The following is a 21,641-nucleotide window of genomic DNA, read 5'->3' as shown; positions in this document are numbered from 1 at the left end:
CTTTTGGAACCCAAAATACAGTTGCTCAATCAATTGCTCACAGCTTGTTGATAAAGGTCAAATTTTAATTGGATGTGTGTTGATATTAGTTTGGGTTATCCTACAAAAAGTAGTTTAAATGTTGTGACAACGTATGTGTTAACTATTGTAATGTCATGGCCATCATTTTGACCGTGCGCTTTAATGTCACATTGTCATTTTAGCTCCACATATCTTTCCATTTAGGCAGAGCAATGGCGCATAGCACGACAATTGTATCTTTGCGTCATTTATGAAACGTAGATTCAATGTTACCTTCTCTATCTTATTCTATAATACTAGGTAAATAACTCGGCCAGAGGTAGTAAGTCTTTGAAATCTACAAACACACACATTTTATACCTACTTTAATTTACATTAAAAATCAAGTTTTCATTTAACACCACACTGAATTACAATACAAACTACCAATATTGTTGAGCTTAAAAAAGAAGCTTAAGAAATATACTCAACGCCGATATCAAATTGTTTTTATTTTATTTCGGCACTAGAAGTTCGTTAGTCCAAGTTCGTAAGTTTTCTCTCTTTAGACTTACGACATCTGGCCAGCGATTTCATGACTATTTCCCACTTACATATCTCTGTCTCTACATTTGATTTTCTCTTCCCTTTCTAGTACAAAATACCCAAAAATGGTTATGCTTTATAGTACTTATCGTCGCTATAAACCTAACCAATGTTTAAATGTCTAATACTTGACCACAAAGTAAAATAGTTTAAACTATTTTTAGGAGCTAGTTCGCCAAGTAGGTACCTACCTACTGTGACGAAAACTGTTAATAGTATAGTGACACCAAAAGAGAAATGGAAACTTTTTTTTTTCATTAAGTGGCTGTGTATTCTCCAGGAATATTAATGCCTAGTTGCCTTCTCTTGAAGTGACGATGTTGAAGTCCAAGTCCAAGTGCTGTTAAGTTGTAGCAACAAAGTACTATAAAGTAGCCGATTTTTGGAGTTGAATGTATGTCTATATAGATGTATAGTTTGTTCATTTCATGCAACTGTCACTCATAAGCGACGTCGATTCGGAAGCGACCCTGACAAAGTCGTCAGCCGACACGCAAGTATGTTCTTCTCTGCTCTTGTTCATCATTGTGTGCTTTATATGTGAAGGAATAAGGTCTTTGTTGCAGTGGTGAATCTATTTAAATTCAAGTACCTAACAGCAACATAGACAATATTTCTTAAACCTTAACGACTTCATTGTGCTTTTATGTTTTAAAGAATCACATCAACTTATTAATATTTTATATTCCTTTTCTCGTCAACTTGGCTTATATTCTTGCCTACACTGGCATGCACGCACACTGATGTAATTATAGATCTGGTAATGTTACACACTTTACTTTGTTATATTTTAAGTTCAATGAAGTCTTTTTTCTTATTTAATATCATACATACATCTTATTTGTTATAAGCTTTCAATATTTAACCTACCTTGCTTATTTCTGTTTTGTACAGTTGCTATGGATATGGAGTAATATTAAGAACTAAATCTACAAAATAAAACGATAAAATCTAATCATAACTATCCCTTCATTTGCTTTAAAACAAAGGTAAAATCGTGAGCTTTGCTAAATCATTGTATGAATAAACATGTCGGAACAGACGTTACTGTAAGAGACTCTGATCACTCTAACTTTGTACAAACATGGCAGTATGAATGCATACCTATCCCTATAAGCTCCATACTTGACGTATCACTTGTCATGAAAACTTAGCGTCTTAGGTCTGACTGTCTTAGGTCTGACTCTAACTATTGGCAGTGTAAACAGAAGTCTACCTAATTTGTACCTTTTTAAATAATGCTGTTGTATGTACTTAGACTGCTCAAGCTGTTTGTATTTTGAGAGCTCTGTGTTATAGATAATGACAGCGACCGTGGAGACGATCACAGAGCAACTGGATATGGCGACGAGTCTGCCGGCGACAGACGCTCCGCCCATGGCTACGGCTCACACCATCACTTTGACGGACACCGATGTTGCTACCGCTACAGCTGACGTAAGTGTGCAAGAGGAGATAAGGATACTGGGTTTTAACTAATAGCCTCATACAATAAATTAGATCTTTAACCTTTTCGACGCCGTGTCAAACACAAAAGCTGTCACGCTGACGCCACGTCACCGAAGTGTCAAAACTGAAATTGAACTTTATGCATATACACGTAGGTTTATGTTGCTCTGTGGTCTGTGACCGATTAATCGGTCTTTGGCGTTGAACCTACGGTGCGGATATATCGGTCATTGGCGTCCAAAAGGTTAATTAGTAGACACAAGGTTCAAGGGAACAATTGGCGCTCATTTCAGACGAGCACCAATAGCACGAGACTGAAATATTATGTACTTTTTATTTGTATGTACAGTCGCCATCAGAAATATCGGAGCGTCCAAGATGTTCACAATATCTGAACAGGCACTCTAACGCCCTGACAATAGAGGCGTGTTCAGATATTTGTGAGCGCCATAGCCGCTCCGTTATATCTGATGGCGACTGTACATATTTCCTATCCATCGATCGTTTTATTCTAAATCGTAAGACCTTGTTTAAAGTTACGAATCGCATCACCTTACTACTTCTGTATTACCGGTTACAAAGTGAACATAATAGCTAATAGGCTACATGACTAATTTTTATGGTATCAATCGATCGGGTTTGTTTTTAGGATCAAATGTCTATATGGGACCCATTGCATTAAAGTAACACAAAAGTCAGAAATTGTAGTCAAAGGCCGACAGTCGCACTTCACTCGCGAAACGCCCAAGGGCCGTGACGTCATCGCCCATCTTGTAGTATGGACAAAACAAGAAAATTGCGTTTTTGTCGGTGAAATATTGCGTTTATGTATATAGTTGCTATACAATATTTTATTGCATGAAATGTAAGGAATCAAATGGTACCCTTACTTTTATCGTTTTTGGAAGTTAAAAAAAACTTAAATTTTGAAACTTTCAGGTGCTGTATTTTTGTAATTTTTCAATATTTTATTTTAATATCCACATTATTGTGATAAATTGCTCGTTTGCTATCTATTTTACTAGATTTTGTTATAAAATTCAACATGTGTCATCATCCCTATTAAAGTCAAAGTTAAGTATTATGCATCCAATAAAAGTAATCCTTTGCCACAGGTATCCACACCTAACTTGTTGGGAGACCATGAAGCAATGGCAGAATCAGTGGATGAAGATATGACCAACTTCTGGCCGACGTCTGCTGGAAAGTTCCACTTCTGCATTGACGAGCTGCCCCAGGAGCTGCAGTACATACACCAGCTGTTACAGGTCAGATTGGATCTTATAGTTTTTATACAAGGAATACCTAGTCAACATAAAGTTTATTCCAAATTTTTATTTAAAATGGGGTACGTATACGTCCGAAGCATTTTTATACAATTGTTTTATTTCCAAATTGTCCTATTGTGTGTTCTATTAAAAAAAACGTCTAATTTTCAGATGGTTTACATAATGATAATTTGATAAAGTTACATTAAATTTGATGCTTGATGTTTACTTTAGATACCTTTTGTTTTTGCATAAAAATAATAATTTGCAAAAATAAAATCGATTTTTTGGGCAATTAAAAGATGTTTCCGAATATAGATAAGTAAGTTAAAAAGCGAGTCCTGTTCAAAGTAAAATTTTCTCATATACTGAACATTTACTTGCCTTATTGGTCTAAACACAACTACTTTCTGTACAGGAATTGAAAAGCACGTCCCACCCGAACGTGCTGTATCACCTGCTGCAGTGCTTGCAAGTGTTGGTGCTAAACGCTGACGCTCTCTCCGAGCACAGGGGGTTCTTGATCTGGTGCCAGGAGAATTTGCTTATTGACAAGTAAGTGATAGTTTACATACCATATCATTATTTTTGTTCATCTTAAACACATTTTGGAGTTCTCTCATCATCATCATCATCATCCTGGCGTCAATCCCAGCTGTGCCCCCGCGCGGGGCGCGAGGGCCCGGGGTCTGCCTTCCGACTCCTTCGTGTCCACTTTGCCCGATCTTCGGCGTCCCTGGTGGCGAGTCCGTTGGCACGCATGTCCTCCTTAACGACATCAAGCCATCGCTTCCTGGGCCGGCCTTTTCTTCCCGTACCGGGAGGAGGCGGCATGGCCAGGCATTTGTTACCCACGTAACTTGCCGGTCTGCGCGAGACGTGGCCATACCAACGAAGGCGGCACTCTTGCAGTTTGTCAGCGATGTCACGGACGCCAAGACTACCCCGAATGTGGGCGTTTCGGACGCGATCCTTGCGTGAAACTCCGCACATCCACCGCAGCATCTTCATTTCCGTGACACGCAGTTCCTGCTTGTGCCGCTCTAGTAAAGGCCAAGTCTCGCTGCCGTACAAAAGGGCAGGTCTAATGATGGTCTTATAGACCTGTCCCTTCAATTTAATCGGCATTTTGGGGTCACAAATAACCCCAGTTATCTCCCGCCATTTGGCCCAGGCAGCGGATATTCGGGCTTTGACGTCGCTGTCGATGTCCCCGGTAGTGCTAAGTACAGATCCTAGGTACTTAACTTGATCCGTGCGCTTGGAGTTCTCTATGGTGATAAAAAGCACGGAATGATTCGTTCGTAACAGAAAGAGAGTCGGTCCCCAACCAATCTGAATTGGGTCTATGATTATATCGTATGTCGAATAGTTGAACAGCGTTCAGCAATCATTAGATTGTTAGGGCATTAGACGGCGCGCGAACTCGCATGCGATTTTAGTTACATTGCGGACTATTGAGGTTACAACAATTCAGCCGACCGATCAATTAACGCAATGTAATGAAACTCGCATGCGAGTTCTCGCACCGTCTAAATGAGCCCTTGGAGTCTGTTCGGAAAGAAAAGAGTCGTGGAATGTATTGGGCCTCATACATTCCACGACTCTTCTCTTTCCGCACATACCACCAGACGCTATATGTAGCATTATTTTTCAACAGCTTGTGGAGCGTGTGCGACGCATCTCACTCGGCCATCTGCTCCGTGGCCGTGCCGGTGCTGCTGCACTGCTGCACGCTAGCCGGCGGCGGCGACGTGTTCTGCGCGCTCGTGCGAGACCAGTTCCATCACAGGGACGCGCGCGTACGCTTCCGCGCGCTCGAGAAAGTCACCGTCATCATCAGGTGAGATCATCACCATCTAGTAAAGCCAAAAACAGATGAGATCACAATCAAATGACGTCATAGTCATTGCCTAGTGAAGAAACAAATAATATGTAGTATTTCGGAGTAGTGGCGTCAGTAGTTACTACAAATATTTCCATCTCTTATCTGTTTAAGGACCAGCTCGAGATGTTAGTACTCCCGAGGGTTACCCCCTGTTCATAAAACTTAGCAAACCTTTAAAATTTAGGCCCTTTCTCACAAATATCAAATAAGGCCCAGAGTTTTTAGGTTATGTAAGCACCAAATCGTTTTAATCCTTTTAATTGACCGCAGCGTAGCGAAGGTCTACGTTTTGACTCGGGCATTTTGCTTTTGTATGTCCGGATGTTTTCCTCTACAGGTCGCAATTCGTAACCGATTTTCGTGAAATTTTGTGACCGAATTCTATGACTAAATATTTCTTTTTGTCGATCCGGTTTTTGGAAATTTTTCAAAATGGCGGAGTCGTGATAGCTCCCGCCTAAACAAATAGTCGTATCGGTATCATAAGAGTTTTTTCTTTTTAAGACATATTTACATAGTAAATGGCAAAAAATGTAGAAAAATCGTATTGCTGGTTTAGGCGGTATTTAGATATTTAGTTTGTATTCGAGAATGAGTAGCCGAATTTCGTCAGCTTAGCTAAGAACTATCATGGCGCATTTTGTAAACAATTGCTTTTTAGGGTTCCGTAGCCAATGGCAAAAAACGGAACCCTTATAGATTCGTCATGTCTGTCTGTCTGTCCGTCTGTCCGTCTGTCCGTCTGTCTGTCCGTCCGTATGTCACAGCCACTTTTCTCCGAAACTATAAGAACTATACTGTTGAAACTTGGTAAGTAGATGTATTCTGTGAACCGCATTAAGATTTTCACACAAAAATAGAAAAAAAACAATACATTTTGGGGTTCCCCATACTTCGAACTGAAACTCAAAAAATTTTTTTTCATCAAACCCATACGTGTGGGGTATCTATGGATAGGTCTTCAAAAATGATATTGAGGTTTCTAATATCATTTTTTTCTAAACTGAATAGTTTGCGCGAGAGACACTTCCAAAGTGCTAAAATGTGTGTCCCCCCCCCTGTAACTTCTAAAATAAGAGAATGATAAAACTAAAAAAAATATATGATGTTACCATGTAAACTTCCACCGAAAATTGGTTTGAACGAGATCTAGTAAGTAGTTTTTTTTTCTATACGTCATAAATCGCCTAAATACGGAACCCTTCATGGGCGAGTCCGACTCGCACTTGGCCGCTTTTTTATTTTGGTTGCACACAGAAAGTCTGGGTTCGATCCCCAGTAAGACAGCTTTTTGGATTTTTTTTTCACTTAAACTTCGTATTTTTTTTTTAAATAAATTAAAATCTTTATATTGTTGATTGATCAAACCGCTGCGTGGCGCTGTCATCGTGCACGGTCCCAATAAGCTATGCTCGCGAGGTCTACAGCTCACAGAGCCACTAGTAGTACCATATGATAGAAAGTCATAAACAAGTGTTTAAAAGGTCTAATAGTGGCTCTGATTCTCTCGTACATGATTATCAATCTTCGTCTCCAGATTTATGGACGGCTCGCCCATCAAAACGAGCCTGCCTCTCCAGACCGCGCTGGCCACTGCCTTCTGCTACCTCATCTCGAGCATGGACGATATCAACGTGTATGTGGCGCAACGGGCCACCTTGTACATCGGCACCATACATGATAATGCCATTGACGTAAGTATATTGTGCAAAATGTGTCAGTCTATCTTTGACACTTTTAGTTTCTGAATCAACTGGTCCGCAGATCTTTTTAAACAGAGTAGAAACGTTATGGTGAGTTAATACCGAATTTTCAACCCACAGGGGAAATTCGGCCCAATAAGGCCTAGTTTCCAAACTTCAAACTTCAACATTTATTCAGCAAATAGGCCACAAGGGCACTTTTACACGTCAACATTGAATTAACATACAAGCCAAAAAATAATAATAATACATCAACAATTATAAAATACAACTGCAACTACCAAATCAAACTAACGTAATACAATTACTTAGAGATGTATAAGGTCTCTTAATGTCGAATTACATAAATAAAAAAAGTCAATAATAATATTAAAATAAAAACAAAACATGGAAAAGAAAAAAAAATCTAAACTTATTTAGAGGTGTAAATGTCTCTAACTCCACTCTTGGTTGGCCTTTTGTTTAAAACTATAGTGTCTACGCCAACTCTCGGGATAACTGGCCAAAGCTGGCCATGAGATATTTTAGAATGCAGACGGGCAACGCTATAATGAGGAGGATATCCTTGATTTCATGATTTAATCAGCTTTACTTTACGTATTTTGAGGTTGTTTGTTAGTTAACTAGTAACTCCTTCTTACAGTTGCTCGTATACTGTTTGGAAACACAATTCGATCTGGTGATCGTGGACCGAGCCATGGTACTGCAGTGCGTGTACCAGCTCCATAATACCCTGAGCGACCGCAACATTCTGTCCTGGCAGTTTTTCCTCAATCGCTTCGAAGCACTCTTTCTTGAAGCTCAGATCAACTCTAACAAGAACGTGGATTTCAATAATTTGAGAGGTTGGTGGAGAACTTTTTTTATTTAATTACCTTATTTCATTTTAGTTGTAATTTTTTCTTTGCGTTTTCATTTGTTAAATTAAATGTTAATTTATTACGCCTATTTTAATTTTAGGAGATCGCTGTCGGGTGTTTTAATTTGCGGTAAGTTTTGTGTTTATCTTTTTTTTTTCTGTGCCTCTTTCATATTTACAAATCAGTACTTTATGCACTTAGATTATTAATTAACGAAATAATTGCATTTTTAACAGAACTTGTTAGTACGGACACGAGCTCCGAATGGTTCCAGTACAAGGTGCGACGTGCTCATGAGGCACTTAGTGTGTCAGCAGTGAACACTTTAAGTGCCTCTTTCGGCACTAAGTGGCCGTACAAGAGGACTATCTCTGCCCCCGCTACGATGCCGCCGCAGCCGGACAGACAACACGGTGAGTTCAGTAGAGGTCTATAACTTTGGTGTTAAGCGTGTCTATTGTAAACACCGTAAGTGCCTTGTTTGGCACAAAATGGCCGTAATGTGTAATAAACCTGGACTTATAGCTTTAAAGATGGTTCCTGGACACTTATTTTAAAATGAAACATTAGCCCTGATGTGAACGCTACGACTATCGTGACCGACGCGTCATCGTAAACCTTGTCGGAATGCACGATGGTCAAATTGATCCTTTGTTCTCCGTCTGCCTAAAACGCCTAAAACGGATTGTGCCTATGTAGCTCTCAAGTCTAAATCGCACATGACATAAAACGTCAATTTCCTAATTATCAACATGCCATTATAGCTTTTGTACTAAAGGGTATTAAGACTAAATGGCTGTTAAGCTACATCGCATTACGACTAACACGCATTAGGACAACAGCGGTATTATTACTATGCCACTTAAAGATTTAGGTAAGTGCTCGAAACAGGCAGTCCACTATACAGGGTGGATTTTCTTTTTGGGTCAGTGAGGGCAGCTACCAGATCCCGTGCTGCTACGAGAAAACGGTCTAAGAAGACCTTCCCTCGATTTAAAATTAATGAAGATTGGCTTTTACAGATTTTGGAAAAAACATACAGGGTGCGAGAAAAAGGTCATTTTTGACAAACTTTTTTTTTGATGCCAATCGATCCCATTCCTATTAAGGATCAAAAGCTTGTATGGAACCAAAAAAAAATTTCCGGCTAGAAAAGCCACAAATCGAGGAAAACTTTTCCCATACAATTTGTATGAAAATGAAAACTTTTATTTTTCACATGCTATTTTTGTATGCCAATCGATTCCATTCCTATCCAGTATCAATAGTTTCTTTGGGGTCAACTTACGGTAATGTACTAAAAAGCCACAAATTAAAGAAAACTTTTTCCATACATTTACTATGGAGAAAATGTGAAATTTAATTCACATTTTTCTATCTGGCCAATCAGTCCTGTTACATTTAAGGACCATAATACTGTATGAAGACATTGCTGTAGGACTGATGGGCGAGATAGAAAATTGAGAATAACATTTCACATTTTCCCCATAGTAAATGTATGGAAAAAGTTTTTATTAATTTGTGGCTTTTTAGTACATTACCGTAAGTTGACCCCTAGGAAACTATTGATACTGGATAGGAATGGAATCGATTGGCATACAAAAACAGCATGTGAAAAATAAAAGTTTTCATTTTCATACAAATTGTATGGGAAAAGTTTTCCTCGATTAGGGGCTTTTCTAGCCGGAAATTTTTTTTTGGTTCCATACAAGCTTTTGATCCTTAATAGGAATGGGATCGATTGGCATCAAAAAAAAAGTTTGTCAAAAATGACCTTTTTCTCGCACCCTGTGTTTTTTCCAAAATCTGTAAAAGCCAATCTTCATTAATTTGAAATCGAGGGAAGGTCTTCTTAGACCGTTTCCTCGTAGCAGCACGGGATCTGGTAGCTGCCCTCACTGACCCAAAAAGAAAATCCACCCTGTATAGACAAACAGCAGAAATGACCTATCGCCCCTGAAAGTTGAAGTTTAGGCAAAACGCGAGTATGTCATTTAGAGAATTAGGCACGAGCTCTAAACAGCCGGTCCACTATACAGACAAACAGCGAAACGGCCAGCAAGCTAGATAGTCTTTATGCCCCTAAAGATTGAAGTTTAGGCATAACGCGACATAGGCACTATCCGTTTTAGGCAGACGGAGAACAAAGGAAATTGATACCGTGCTGTAGCCACGCGCGTCAGTTGACTTCTTTGGTGGTTAAAAAATTTAACAGGTGGTTAACTGTCGTGATGATGTCGTCAACATGATTTAACTATCAACTATCTTAACTTTAATTTAAACTGGCCTTACGAGTAAAACGCACGGTTGTTTAGTATCCAAACTTATATTTTAATTTTGGCCTTACAAACGAGTTTGCAGAACAATTCTAGTAATAGATAAGGTGGTTGTGTTCCAGAGAGAGAGAAGGTCTACTCCCGCCAGTACTCGGCGCCCCTCTTGAAGAGAAAGACCTCGAGATTTGGCCTGGGGCAGCTTCTGGCGGCGCCCGCGTCGGTGCCGACTCCACAGCGCGCTAATAACCATGGTATGTAATTATGTATACATGCTATGTGGTTAAAAACACCTACATAATACGAGATTCTCGTAAAAATATCATAAGAAATTATCATAAGCGAAGACCAGCGCTGAAAGCCACCAGCACGTGCTGAGATGAGGCCATTTCGTGTCACTTTAATCTTATTATGTGTTTTCTTTTATATTATGTACTAGCGACCCGCCCCGGCTTCGCATGGGTTAACAAATTATACATAAACCTTCCTCTTGAATCACGCTATCTATTAAAAAAACCGCATCAAAATCCGTTGCGTAGTTTTAAAGATCTAAGCATACAGACAGACAGAGAAGCGACTTTGTTTTATACTATGTAGTGATTGTCTCGTTTGTTTGTGCTTACGAATAAATTATATTCTATTCATATTCTATAATCATGAGAGGTTTCTTGCAAAACATTTTTTTCATTCATGCATAAAATCTGCTTTCAAATTTGCCGCTTTAATCTTGGTGGCTGACGGTGTGTTATGACGCCGTGGTACTTTCCACATGTCGTCACCGTAAAGACGGCCGCCTTTTGCGGCCGCTATATGACGGCACCGCTTTCGGAGGAATCCAAAGCTTTACTGTTGCTACATTGAGTCATAAATTGAGTTGAGACAATGCATGTTCTTTTGAGGAATGTTAAAAAAAAATCTGACATTAGTTTTGTCTTACAGAGGGTTTGCACACGTTGTCAGGCCGGTCTACTGAGGAAATTATGACCGTGATGCCTAAAGCGGTAGACCTGGAAGAGGCTGACAGAGAAACCACTAATCTGCTGGTATTTCTTCTTATGCAGTTCTTGTCAAGGTAACATTACGTAAACGTGCACATTAATCATTATTTGTATGTTGTATCTTAATATTGACATCGATAAAAAGGTAAAAACGCGTAAGGAAGTGCTAAATGTTCCTCAGCTAAAGTAAATAGTACCTACTGGACGGCACCATAAGTTTTGTGGTAACTGGAATGTCAAATGTTAACATTCAACTACCGTACATTAGGTTCATATACAGTTGTTAGTGCATACCTAATGTACGGAGTCATACCTATAGTGATAGATAATCCATTTATTTGTTTGCCACAATACACACAAGATATTCAAAGTACAACAATGACATACAAATTACAAAGACAAATAATAGTCGCACAGATTTTTAGACACAGAAAGAAAACATACACTTTTCATACAAATAAAAATGCTGTGTGTGTGTGTGTGTGTGTGTGTGTGTGTGTGTGTGTGTGTGTGTGTGTGTGTGTGTGTGTGTGTGTGTGTGTGTGTGTGTGTGTGTGTGTGTGTGTATGTAGTGCCATCTACTCATCTGCTAAAATCGCTTCTTAATATTACTTTGTCTACATTTTTCGTGTTTATTCTAGGTCCGACCAAGCTCATCCGAATGAAGACAAGCAATCGTTGAAAACCCAAGAGGTGGTGCTGAGACATCTGTTTCTTCTTCTGGGGTACAACTGTGTCGACAAATGCTTCCACATCTCGCCACACACGTTAAGGTATCGTATTTTAATAATACTTTAAATTAACTGAATAACATATTAAAGTAAAATCGACTTTGCGCCTATAGGCTGTCTTCTAGATTGAAATCAATAAATTATAAGAACAAATTACAGGTGGGAGATTTTATATTAGCTTTCTGGGCTGAAAATAATTAATTACCTACTCGTAACTTTTTTTCATGTACCTAGGTACATATCTCTAATTGTTTGTTTTTTCGTATACAGGCAATCTGCAATTTTCAACGCGTTCATAGCGAATCTACCTCAGGTGTTGGACCAAAACCACTTGATGGGCGCCAGTATAGCCGAACCCACATTAATGCTGTTACAAGTAAGTGTCGTATGTTAGCATCACCGATGTTATTAGACTGCCCAATCTTTCGACATGTTGTCGTTGGCAGTCGTTGAATTAAAATCGGGACTTTATGGTATAGATAGGTATTAGAGATGAAGATTAACGAATCTATTCCCTACTAATTTAATAAAATAGAGCTAAATATATATGAGGGTGCTAGTTTTTTCCATTAGCATTTTGATTTAGGTAGGCACAAGTTTTCACTTCAGTGGGTCTTTGTTTTCAACAGATAACCGTAGCTATTTTATTTGTAAAATTACTCGCAAATGTGACTGCACGTGTGTAAAAAAGTGTGTATGCTATATATAACCTCTAGCCGCCCATACGTCAAATCTTGCCAAGCAAAATGAAATTTTATTTTGTCGACACAAAGTTCAAATTAGAATGGAACAGGAGACCTTTTTATAGGTCTCTGGGCGGCTAGAGTATAAAGGTTCCAAATGTATGGAAATCTTGCAGTGATAAGATTCAACCACCGGGATGATTGGATACAGCAAAAAGTCCTTATAGTATAGGACATCGTTTGGTTTACAGTTTTGCAGCAGCCCCGGCTCAAGCGCTGGAGTGACTGCCCCGATGTCCATGGCCGGCACCCTGGTCACGCACTCCTTACACGCTCTAGAACCCCATGTCAGACGTCACTGGCTTATGGCTCTGTCCGTCGTCATGTACAAGGTATGGCACTAATAAATCTTACAATATTGTTGCAATATTCTACTATTTATGGCCTAAACTGGACTGAAAGTTTTCCTGCGGCGCAATAGTATTCTCGTACGGTTTTTTTGCTTCAAGACGAACATTCTTGTGAACTCCGATCACAATTTGGACCACTTGGAATTCTTGGCAGTGACAAATATGGCCGCGTAAAACTTGTCGGGCGGCTTAGTGTGATGTGAATGGACTCTAAGCAGGTTCTTCGGACACTGAGGACTTAACGAAACAACGAACAAAGACGAAAATAATGCATATTCGTTCGGCTCAGAATAAAACTACTCATGACATTACTGTGGTTGCACACCAACATAGCTGCCTGCACCAACCTAATATCACAACGTGTAACTGTGATAAAATCGAAGTAGTCACAGAACACATGTATCTTGGGCTCATAATTGACCACAGATTCAACTGGGGGCCTCATATTAATTATGTGTGCGATAAATTAAGAGCAATTCTAAGTAAAATGTCAACACTAAGGTACAAATTACCGTACAAAACCTTACGTATGTTGTATTTAGCCCTCGCTGACTCTGTGATCGGTTACGCTCTGAGCACATATGGTAGAACCTTTAAAACATATATAGAAAAAATATATAACTTACAAATAAGACTATTAAAGACACTTGTACCTAAGCATATAAAAAAGAAGCACGAAACAGACTACGCACAAATTTTCAAATACTGTAATGTACTCCCAGTTCAAAATAAATGTAAACTAGCCATTCTAACTGAAGAATATCACCATGTCACTAAACTAAAAGAATATAAAAGATGTACAAAACTAAGAAGCCTACAGAACCAAAACAAATATTGTTTACCCAAATATAATAACATATATGGCACTAGGCTGTATACATATATATTGCCTAAAATATTAAATGATTTACCAGAAGATGCTAGAGCAAAATATGTAAACGGGAAAAATATAAAAAAAGTTATTAAAATGCACTTGTTGCAATTTAACGACCTTAGTTACATATAATAATAATTTTAGTTATTATAAGATAGATATATGTATCATGATTTCTTTTTCTTGAACTCCCCATCGGCACACAAACCTCCTCAAGGTTTTGCCCACGATGGGTCCTGTAATATTAACATGCATGTAACTTGTATTATTCAATAAATTAAAAAAAAAAAAAACAACATCGTGAATATCATCTAGATTAAATTCAATACTGTTTGATGCTGAATATTTTGCAAGAAATGTTTTATTCGCAGTACCACTACGGCAGCGGGACATTGTGTGCGCAAGTGCAGTCGTTAAATCGCATCGTGCTCAACACCGTAGAGGCGCAGTACCACGTCTGCAAGCGCATCCCGCCCATGATCGTGATGCCACACACCACGAGAGGTAGGTGTTAAACTATAAAGTGTTTTTATCTGAAGGTCGCGATCCCCTTGAGGGTCGCATAGACTTTCCAAGAGAGGGTCGTCAAAAATGCTTTTTAACACTTTAAACTCTCGCGTTTTGTACACATATTTAATTTCACAGACGGGTCTACCGCGATATAATTTCATTGTTTTACCTTAAATTCTGACGGACCACAAGCAACCTAGAGCAGTCTCTCCGTGACCACAGCTGGTGCAACTCAGCTGAAACGTCGGAATTTAAGGTAAAAACAATTAAATTATATTGGCATCATGAAATAGATTCAAAAAAAATTAAAGGCTACTTAAGTATTCGACCAGTATTCTACTAACAAACCAGTATTCTTCTAAGTAGTTATAAGATTGACTGTTTGTATGCCAAATGGCAAGATCATGGTGATTCTATAATGTTCCATCATACACCCGTGTTCTACAGATAATAAACGAATTATGAATGAGTCTCTACAGTAATCTATTATTAGGTGTGCTAATAGCAGCATAGCGCTGGCACCATAGGCTTGTTTAGTTGACTCTTTCTCAACATTCGTCCTCCAGAGCTGAGCCAGCCGTCGCTCAAGTCGTGCGCGGCGCCGGAGCGCGCGGCAGCGGCGGGCAGCCCCGCGCCGCTCGAGCGCAAGCCCAAGGCCGCCGACGCGATGCCCACGCACTGGGAGCAGCCCGCCAACAAGTCAGTGCCTTCCAGAACTATACCGCATCGAGATGTCAGGTGGGCCTCCAGAGCTGAGCCAGCCGTCGCTCAAGTCGTGCGCGGCGCCGGAGCGCGCGGCGGCGGCCGGCAGCCCCGCGCCGCTCGAGCGCAAGCCCAAGGCCGCCGACGCGATGCCCACGCACTGGGAGCAGCCCGCCAACAAGTCAGTGCCTTCCAGAACTATACCGCATCGAGATGTCAGGTGGGCCTCCAGAGCTGAGCCAGCCGTCGCTCAAGTCGTGCGCGGCGCCGGAGCGCGCGGCGGCGGCGGGCAGCCCCGCGCCGCTCGAGCGCAAGCCCAAGGCCGCCGACGCGATGCCCACGCACTGGGAGCAGCCCGCCAACAAGTCAGTGCCTTCCAGAACTATACCGCATCGAGATGTCAGGTGGGCCTCCAGAGCTGAGCCAGCCGTCGCTCAAGTCGTGCGCGGCGCCGGAGCGCGCGGCGGCGGCCGGCAGCCCCGCGCCGCTCGAGCGCAAGCCCAAGGCCGCCGACGCGATGCCCACGCACTGGGAGCAGCCCGCCAACAAGTCAGTGCCTTCCAGAACTATACCGCATCGAGATGTCAGGTGGGCCTCCAGAGCTGAGCCAGCCGTCGCTCAAGTCGTGCGCGGCGCCGGAGCGCGCGGCGGCGGCCGGCAGCCCCGCGCCGCTCGAGCGCAAGCCCAAGGCCGCCGACGCGATGCCCACGCACTGGGAGCAGCCCGCCAACAAGTCAGTGCCTTCCAGAACTATACCGCATCGAGATGTCAGGTGGGCCTCCAGAGCTGAGCCAGCCGTCGCTCAAGTCGTGCGCGGCGCCGGAGCGCGCGGCGGCGGCCGGCAGCCCCGCGCCGCTCGAGCGCAAGCCCAAGGCCGCCGACGCGATGCCCACGCACTGGGAGCAGCCCGCCAACAAGTCAGTGCCTTCCAGAACTATACCGCATCGAGATGTCAGGTGGGCCTCCAGAGCTGAGCCAGCCGTCGCTCAAGTCGTGCGCGGCGCCGGAGCGCGCGGCGGCGGCGGGCAGCCCCGCGCCGCTCGAGCGCAAGCCCAAGGCCGCCGACGCGATGCCCACGCACTGGGAGCAGCCCGCCAACAAGTCAGTGCCTTCCAGAACTATACCGCATCGAGATGTCAGGTGGGCCTCCAGAGCTGAGCCAGCCGTCGCTCAAGTCGTGCGCGGCGCCGGAGCGCGCGGCGGCGGCGGGCAGCCCCGCGCCGCTCGAGCGCAAGCCCAAGCCCGCCGACGCGATGCCCACGCACTGGGAGCAGCCCGCCAACAAGTCAGTACCTTCCACAACTATACCGCAAATTTTAATTACCAGTCATGGTCTAATAAAACATGGTCGTCTCTTCCCAGAGTGTCACTTGCCTACGTCACAATAACATTGCCACTTTATTTCAACATAACATGTTACATGGGTACATTATATCTATGGTTAATAAGTTAAAATATTTCTTCATAATTTTATAATTTTCATTTATATGTATTTTATCTTAAATTTTACAATAACACGTCATTTTTAATTATTCGTTAGCAATATCTTCCGATTCACGAAAGAAATTTCAGACGTTTGGGTACTTCTGTTTACACTACTGGCAACACAGGATAGCGCTGTCACATTTGACAAGCCGCCATTTTGTCCCTGACCGTCATCCTTGTCGAACGCGTGTTAATTGTTATTTCCTTCTCGCTCAGTGTCAGCAGTCGCAGTGTTTTCCAAACTTTTCACGTCGTAAGCTTGGTAATTAATGTTTTGTTACGAAAATGGTTGGCTGCTCTATTCGGAACTGTAAGAGTAGGAGTGAAAAGTGCAGTATAGATTTGTTTTATTTTACTATGTTTATACATGAATAACTTAAAATTAATGCTGTTAAAATAATTTTCACCGTTGGTTAAAATTCTCCCACATTTTAAAGTTTGAGAACCTGTAAACAGCATGATGACGTAGGCAAGTGACAGTTAGGTCATTCGCGAATCTCGGAAGAGAGTACCAGGCGGAGTATAAATTATTATACCATGTTACCAGCCATACTCTGCGCAGTGACTTTTCGGCATTGGTCCTATAATAAAGGTTGTTCAGTATGACCTATAAAGTCACTACGCAGAGTATGGCTGGTAATTGAAATTTCACCTGTAGGTTACCTTTGTTTCCAGGCATAGTACGATTTATCGACCATATGAATATGTATATACTTCAGTATTTAAGGTTTAAGGTCCACATTAGATTGAACTTTCACAAAATTGACTTGTCTCCCGAGAAATGACCTAATAACATGGGATATATTTGGATTTATAAAAGGCCTTCTAAATCGGTGTGGCCTGGAAAATAGTTGAGGTCATTACAGTAGAGTCCGATTAGTACGACTTCGCATATAACAACCAACCGCTTATAGCGACGTAAGTATAGGCACTTGTTTGGTTTTAGAATGAGCTACTATGAAAGTACAACCGTTTATTACGACTCCGCTTATAACGACCGACCGCTTTTAACGACGGAAATTGACACAAAATCCGTCCGTCAAGTCCGGTTACAACGATAAGCGACGTAATTTTTACAAATAAATTGTTGGTAAGAAGCTTACTCCGTCCCGCGCACCCAACTCCCCTCCCCCCTTTGCCTATACGCAGCAAGATGAAAAACTGTGACTTTTCGTAATCTTGCAAACTAAATAAAACCCAATTCGCATTATTCAATTGAGCTTAAACTTCACATACATAATTATGTAAGTTGGGTGACAATGCAATATTTTGGTACCTTCGAGCTGGAGGTGGCCATATTGGGAACTGTTTGATAAAACAACGCATCCTAATTGAGTTTGGTTTTGTAAGATTTGTCTCAATTGAGTATAGGTTGCTTGTTGAAACAAAAGTAAACAGTCCGCGATAAAGGCTTGAGTCAAAATTGAAATGTTTGACAAAAAACTTATTAATTTTTTGATTGTCGATGTACGATTGTCACCTTTATTAGATCCCTAAAAATTAAGACTTTTATTTTACGGGATTCGAGTATTTTGCGGATGATGAGTGAGTACGCGAACCTACAAAAGTGGCTTCTTCTAAACACACAAGTCTCTGCATTTAAGACAAAGTGTTGTAATACTAACGTAAATGAATATTTTAATTAAAATGTTTTTCTTTTTCGTTGATTGTCGCATAAGTATTAATAAATACAAAATGATGTCATTATTTTGATTAAAAAAATATATTAAAATTAGCAGTTCGTTAAAATTAACGTAATATCAGCGGTCCCTTGGGCGTCGTTATAACCGGACTCTACTGTATTTCTTAATTTAACACCGCCGCTGACATTTCAAGTGATTATACCATTGCTCATCGTTTATCTACACCCGTTCTAGCTGTTAAAGATATTCTATTAATAGATCATCCATCTTATCGACAGGTACCAGCAATGGAGCCTCGAGCACGAGTCCTCGGAGAGCGAGCTGATCGCTATTCCTGAAACCAGCGACGTCGACACTACTGTACACGGAAGTACTGCACCGGTGATTATTTCTTCTTATAGTTGACGACATATGCAGTATATGTTTAACATATTTGAAGTAAAAAAGGAATATCTCTAGATATATTCACTACTTATGCTGATAATTAAAGTTTAATAAATAAATGGTACAACTCGCGGAGGTCTTTTAGATTAATATATTTTTATATTTAGATATATTTAAGTTATTTTTGTATGATTTTTTTTATATATCATACCATTAACCTTTTGTTAAATAGCTGTATGTTATGAATAATACATTTCCTTTGATTCTATAAATAAATGAATATCTTTAATTTTTCTATGTTTTTTTTATTACACATTTTATTATTTGTAGGGTTCCTTTGATGAGCCCTCGCATTACGAAGACCCGCCGCCAAAGATCGAGACCGTTGCCACCACATCAGCGCCCCACCCGCCGCTAAGCAAGATTGTAAGTTTAATAAGGCCCACTTGCACCATTCCACTAACCCGGGGTTAACCGGCTAAACCTGGAATTACCATGGTTACCAGTACAATTTGACACTGGGTTGACGGTTTAACCGCTTAACCCCGGGTTAGTGGGATGGTGCAAGTGGCCTTATTTGCGTACAGCTACCTCGTCTTTTCTTTGCGTCTTTATATATTTATCCTCGAATTAAGTACCTATATTGGTAGAGAATGGTAGAGAATGCATTTTGGCATTAAGTCCGCCTTTTGTACGTTTGTATTTTCATTTGTGCAATAAAGATTAAATAAATAAATAATTTTAATTTTTTATTTATATAATTATGATTTGTTATCAGGCTCAATTGGGATCTCGTTCTACACATCAGTTGTCTACCAGTTCCTCGGTATCCATCGGTAGTGACTCTTCGAATTTGTAAGTACAGTGAGCAATACTATTCGCTTATCACCTTTGCATAGAACCTCTATGCTTCTCTGCAGCTGACTGTACATAACTTTATTTGGCGCGCATACATAAAATTCGGCCTTAAGCCTTTAAGAAATTGCATTGTCCTTGTAGCTATGTTTTTGCTTTATAAATGTAGACTTGATTTCCAGAAAATCTACCCCTATGAGCGGGCAGTCAGTAGAGATTTGGCCCGATCAACTACACGGGCCGCAGACTTCACCGCGGGCTAAAATATTGGGAAAACAAAAAAGGATCATTGGTAAAGAACATTAATACTTTTATATTGAACATTCTACTACAACCTATTTTTGTGTCCTCAATCACTGCTGAGGTACAGCGAAAATACTTCGTCGGTGCGAATTGACGATGTGTCAATTCAATACAATGTAAGTACCTACCAAAGATACACGAGCGATTGGCCGAATCAAAAACTTTGCTTATAAACTGAAATAAATGTCATATACTTACTAAAGAAAAAAAAAACCGGCCAAGTGCGAGTCGGACTCGCGCACGGAGGGTTCCGCACCATCAACAAAAAATAGAGCAAAAAAATCGTGTTTGTTATATGGGAGCCCCCCTTAAATATATTTTATTTTTAGTATTTGTTGTTATAGCGGCAACAGAGATACATCATTTGTGAAAATTACAACTGTCTAGCTATCGCGGTTCATGAGATACAGCCTGGTGACAGACGGACCGACGGACAGCGAAGTCTTAGTAATAGGGTCCCGTTTTTTATCCTTTCGGTACGGAACCCTAAAAAGATCAGATCCTCCACTAGCGGAGGCCTGATTCGATCCAGCGTTTTCATTTTAAGCGGACCCGGGCCGCTAGGCTTATATCTTATTTTGTTATTTATCAGTGGGCAGCAGCACATCTCCAGACACGGCGCCTTCTTCAAACGGTGACGGGAACTTCGCAGCCTGGCCACAGCACCGCAAGGACAACGTCAAGAGCCCTGGTAAACACACGCCCACTAGTACACTTACTTACTACTTTACGTTATATTGGATTCCGAAGGCTTTCAGAATTTTCTAGGCTTCTGCTCTCTATGGCGGTCAACCAGACATCCCGTTAGATCTCCCATCCTCTCCACTCTAAAGCTTTGGCTTCCTCCGAAAGCGGTGCCGTCATATAGCGGCCGCAAAAAGACAGCCGTCTTTACGGTGACATGTGGAAAGTACCACGACGTCATAACACACCGTCAGCCACCAAGGTCAAACGAAACGTATCCAGGAGAGAAAATGTACGACCTTGATTTCGCTTTAATAATTTACTTGGAGGATGAAATATCATCAGAAGAGGAAAATAATCGTAGTACGGAAGATCATTTATTTAAATCTCGTGGTACAGAAGGTGCATTTGAGAATTTAGTACAAAATGGCTTCACCGCTATCTAATAAAACGTTCACGAAACTATCGACACCGTCATGCACCGCTTTTTTACGTTACGTTGACAATCAACGCCGTCTAGGAAACCGCGCCATCTTGTTTACATAGACAACGTTCTAGTGACGTCATTATTTATTTATTTATTTAATCTTTATTGCACATAAGAAAACACACTGTACAAAAGGCGAACTTAATGCCATAAGGCATTCTCTACCACCGCAATATAGCGGCCGCTATATGACGGCACCGCTTTCGGAGGAAACCAGAACTTTAGTAATAATAATATGGTTGTCTATTCCATTTGCCAGTACGCGCCTTCACGGGCGCATACGCGTCGCCAGAGTCGCCGCTGTCGAAGATGGAGCTGGCGTGGAACGCGCCCTCGCCGCTGCACCACCAGCCGCACCAGCCCTTCCACATCCCACCTCCAGAGAGGTAAAATTTAACCTCAAGCCGCCCAGAGGCCCATAAAAAGTCTCCCCAATCCATCTGGTTGTACGGATAGAGGTTACACTGACTGTCATATAGATTTACCCATAGTCTAATAAAACATGGTCTTCTCTTCCCAGAATGACACAAGCCTTCGTCACAAGAACATTGCCACTTTATATAGCCCTGTCGCATGATGTCGTAGGCTTGTTTCAGTCACGTGGTCGGAAGAGAGTACCAGGCGGAGCATATTATTATACCATGGATTTACCCAACAATGTGCTTTGGATTCCTCCGAAAACGGTGCCGTCATATGACGGCCGTCATATAGCGGCAGCAAACACAGACAATCCAACCTCTAGACATAGCATAGTAGCGCTACCCCCTCTGCCACACATACGGTAGCGTTACTCCATCTTCGAGTCAATCCCGTGCCGTGATTGGTCCGTGTCTTTGAACGGACCA

The 21,641-nt window shown here is 41.3% G+C and overlaps 1 protein-coding gene across 1 annotated transcript in view; it reads left to right on the top strand.

Moving 5' to 3' along the window:
* LOC134662827 (protein unc-79 homolog) overlaps positions 1-21,641 on the top strand; it is a 54,625-nt gene that overhangs the window by 20,364 nt on the left and 12,620 nt on the right. Inside the window, exons 21-44 of the mRNA XM_063519177.1 lie at positions 1,023-1,103; positions 1,906-2,043; positions 3,171-3,323; positions 3,742-3,878; positions 4,984-5,166; positions 6,749-6,905; positions 7,558-7,759; positions 8,011-8,187; positions 10,158-10,301; positions 10,987-11,119; positions 11,687-11,818; positions 12,047-12,152; positions 12,711-12,851; positions 14,115-14,247; positions 14,820-15,092; positions 15,176-15,460; positions 15,544-15,828; positions 15,912-16,095; positions 18,362-18,464; positions 18,798-18,893; positions 19,246-19,322; positions 19,505-19,614; positions 20,218-20,316; positions 21,056-21,182. Coding sequence (XP_063375247.1) covers positions 1,023-1,103; positions 1,906-2,043; positions 3,171-3,323; positions 3,742-3,878; positions 4,984-5,166; positions 6,749-6,905; positions 7,558-7,759; positions 8,011-8,187; positions 10,158-10,301; positions 10,987-11,119; positions 11,687-11,818; positions 12,047-12,152; positions 12,711-12,851; positions 14,115-14,247; positions 14,820-15,092; positions 15,176-15,460; positions 15,544-15,828; positions 15,912-16,095; positions 18,362-18,464; positions 18,798-18,893; positions 19,246-19,322; positions 19,505-19,614; positions 20,218-20,316; positions 21,056-21,182 — 3,656 coding nt within the window. The remainder of the gene's footprint in view (positions 1-1,022; positions 1,104-1,905; positions 2,044-3,170; positions 3,324-3,741; positions 3,879-4,983; positions 5,167-6,748; positions 6,906-7,557; positions 7,760-8,010; positions 8,188-10,157; positions 10,302-10,986; positions 11,120-11,686; positions 11,819-12,046; positions 12,153-12,710; positions 12,852-14,114; positions 14,248-14,819; positions 15,093-15,175; positions 15,461-15,543; positions 15,829-15,911; positions 16,096-18,361; positions 18,465-18,797; positions 18,894-19,245; positions 19,323-19,504; positions 19,615-20,217; positions 20,317-21,055; positions 21,183-21,641) is intronic.

This window comes from Cydia amplana, chromosome 1 (assembly GCF_948474715.1).
Source record: "Cydia amplana chromosome 1, ilCydAmpl1.1, whole genome shotgun sequence".
NCBI lineage: Eukaryota > Metazoa > Arthropoda > Insecta > Lepidoptera > Tortricidae > Cydia > Cydia amplana.
This window is presented reverse-complemented; position numbering and strand designations above follow the sequence as displayed.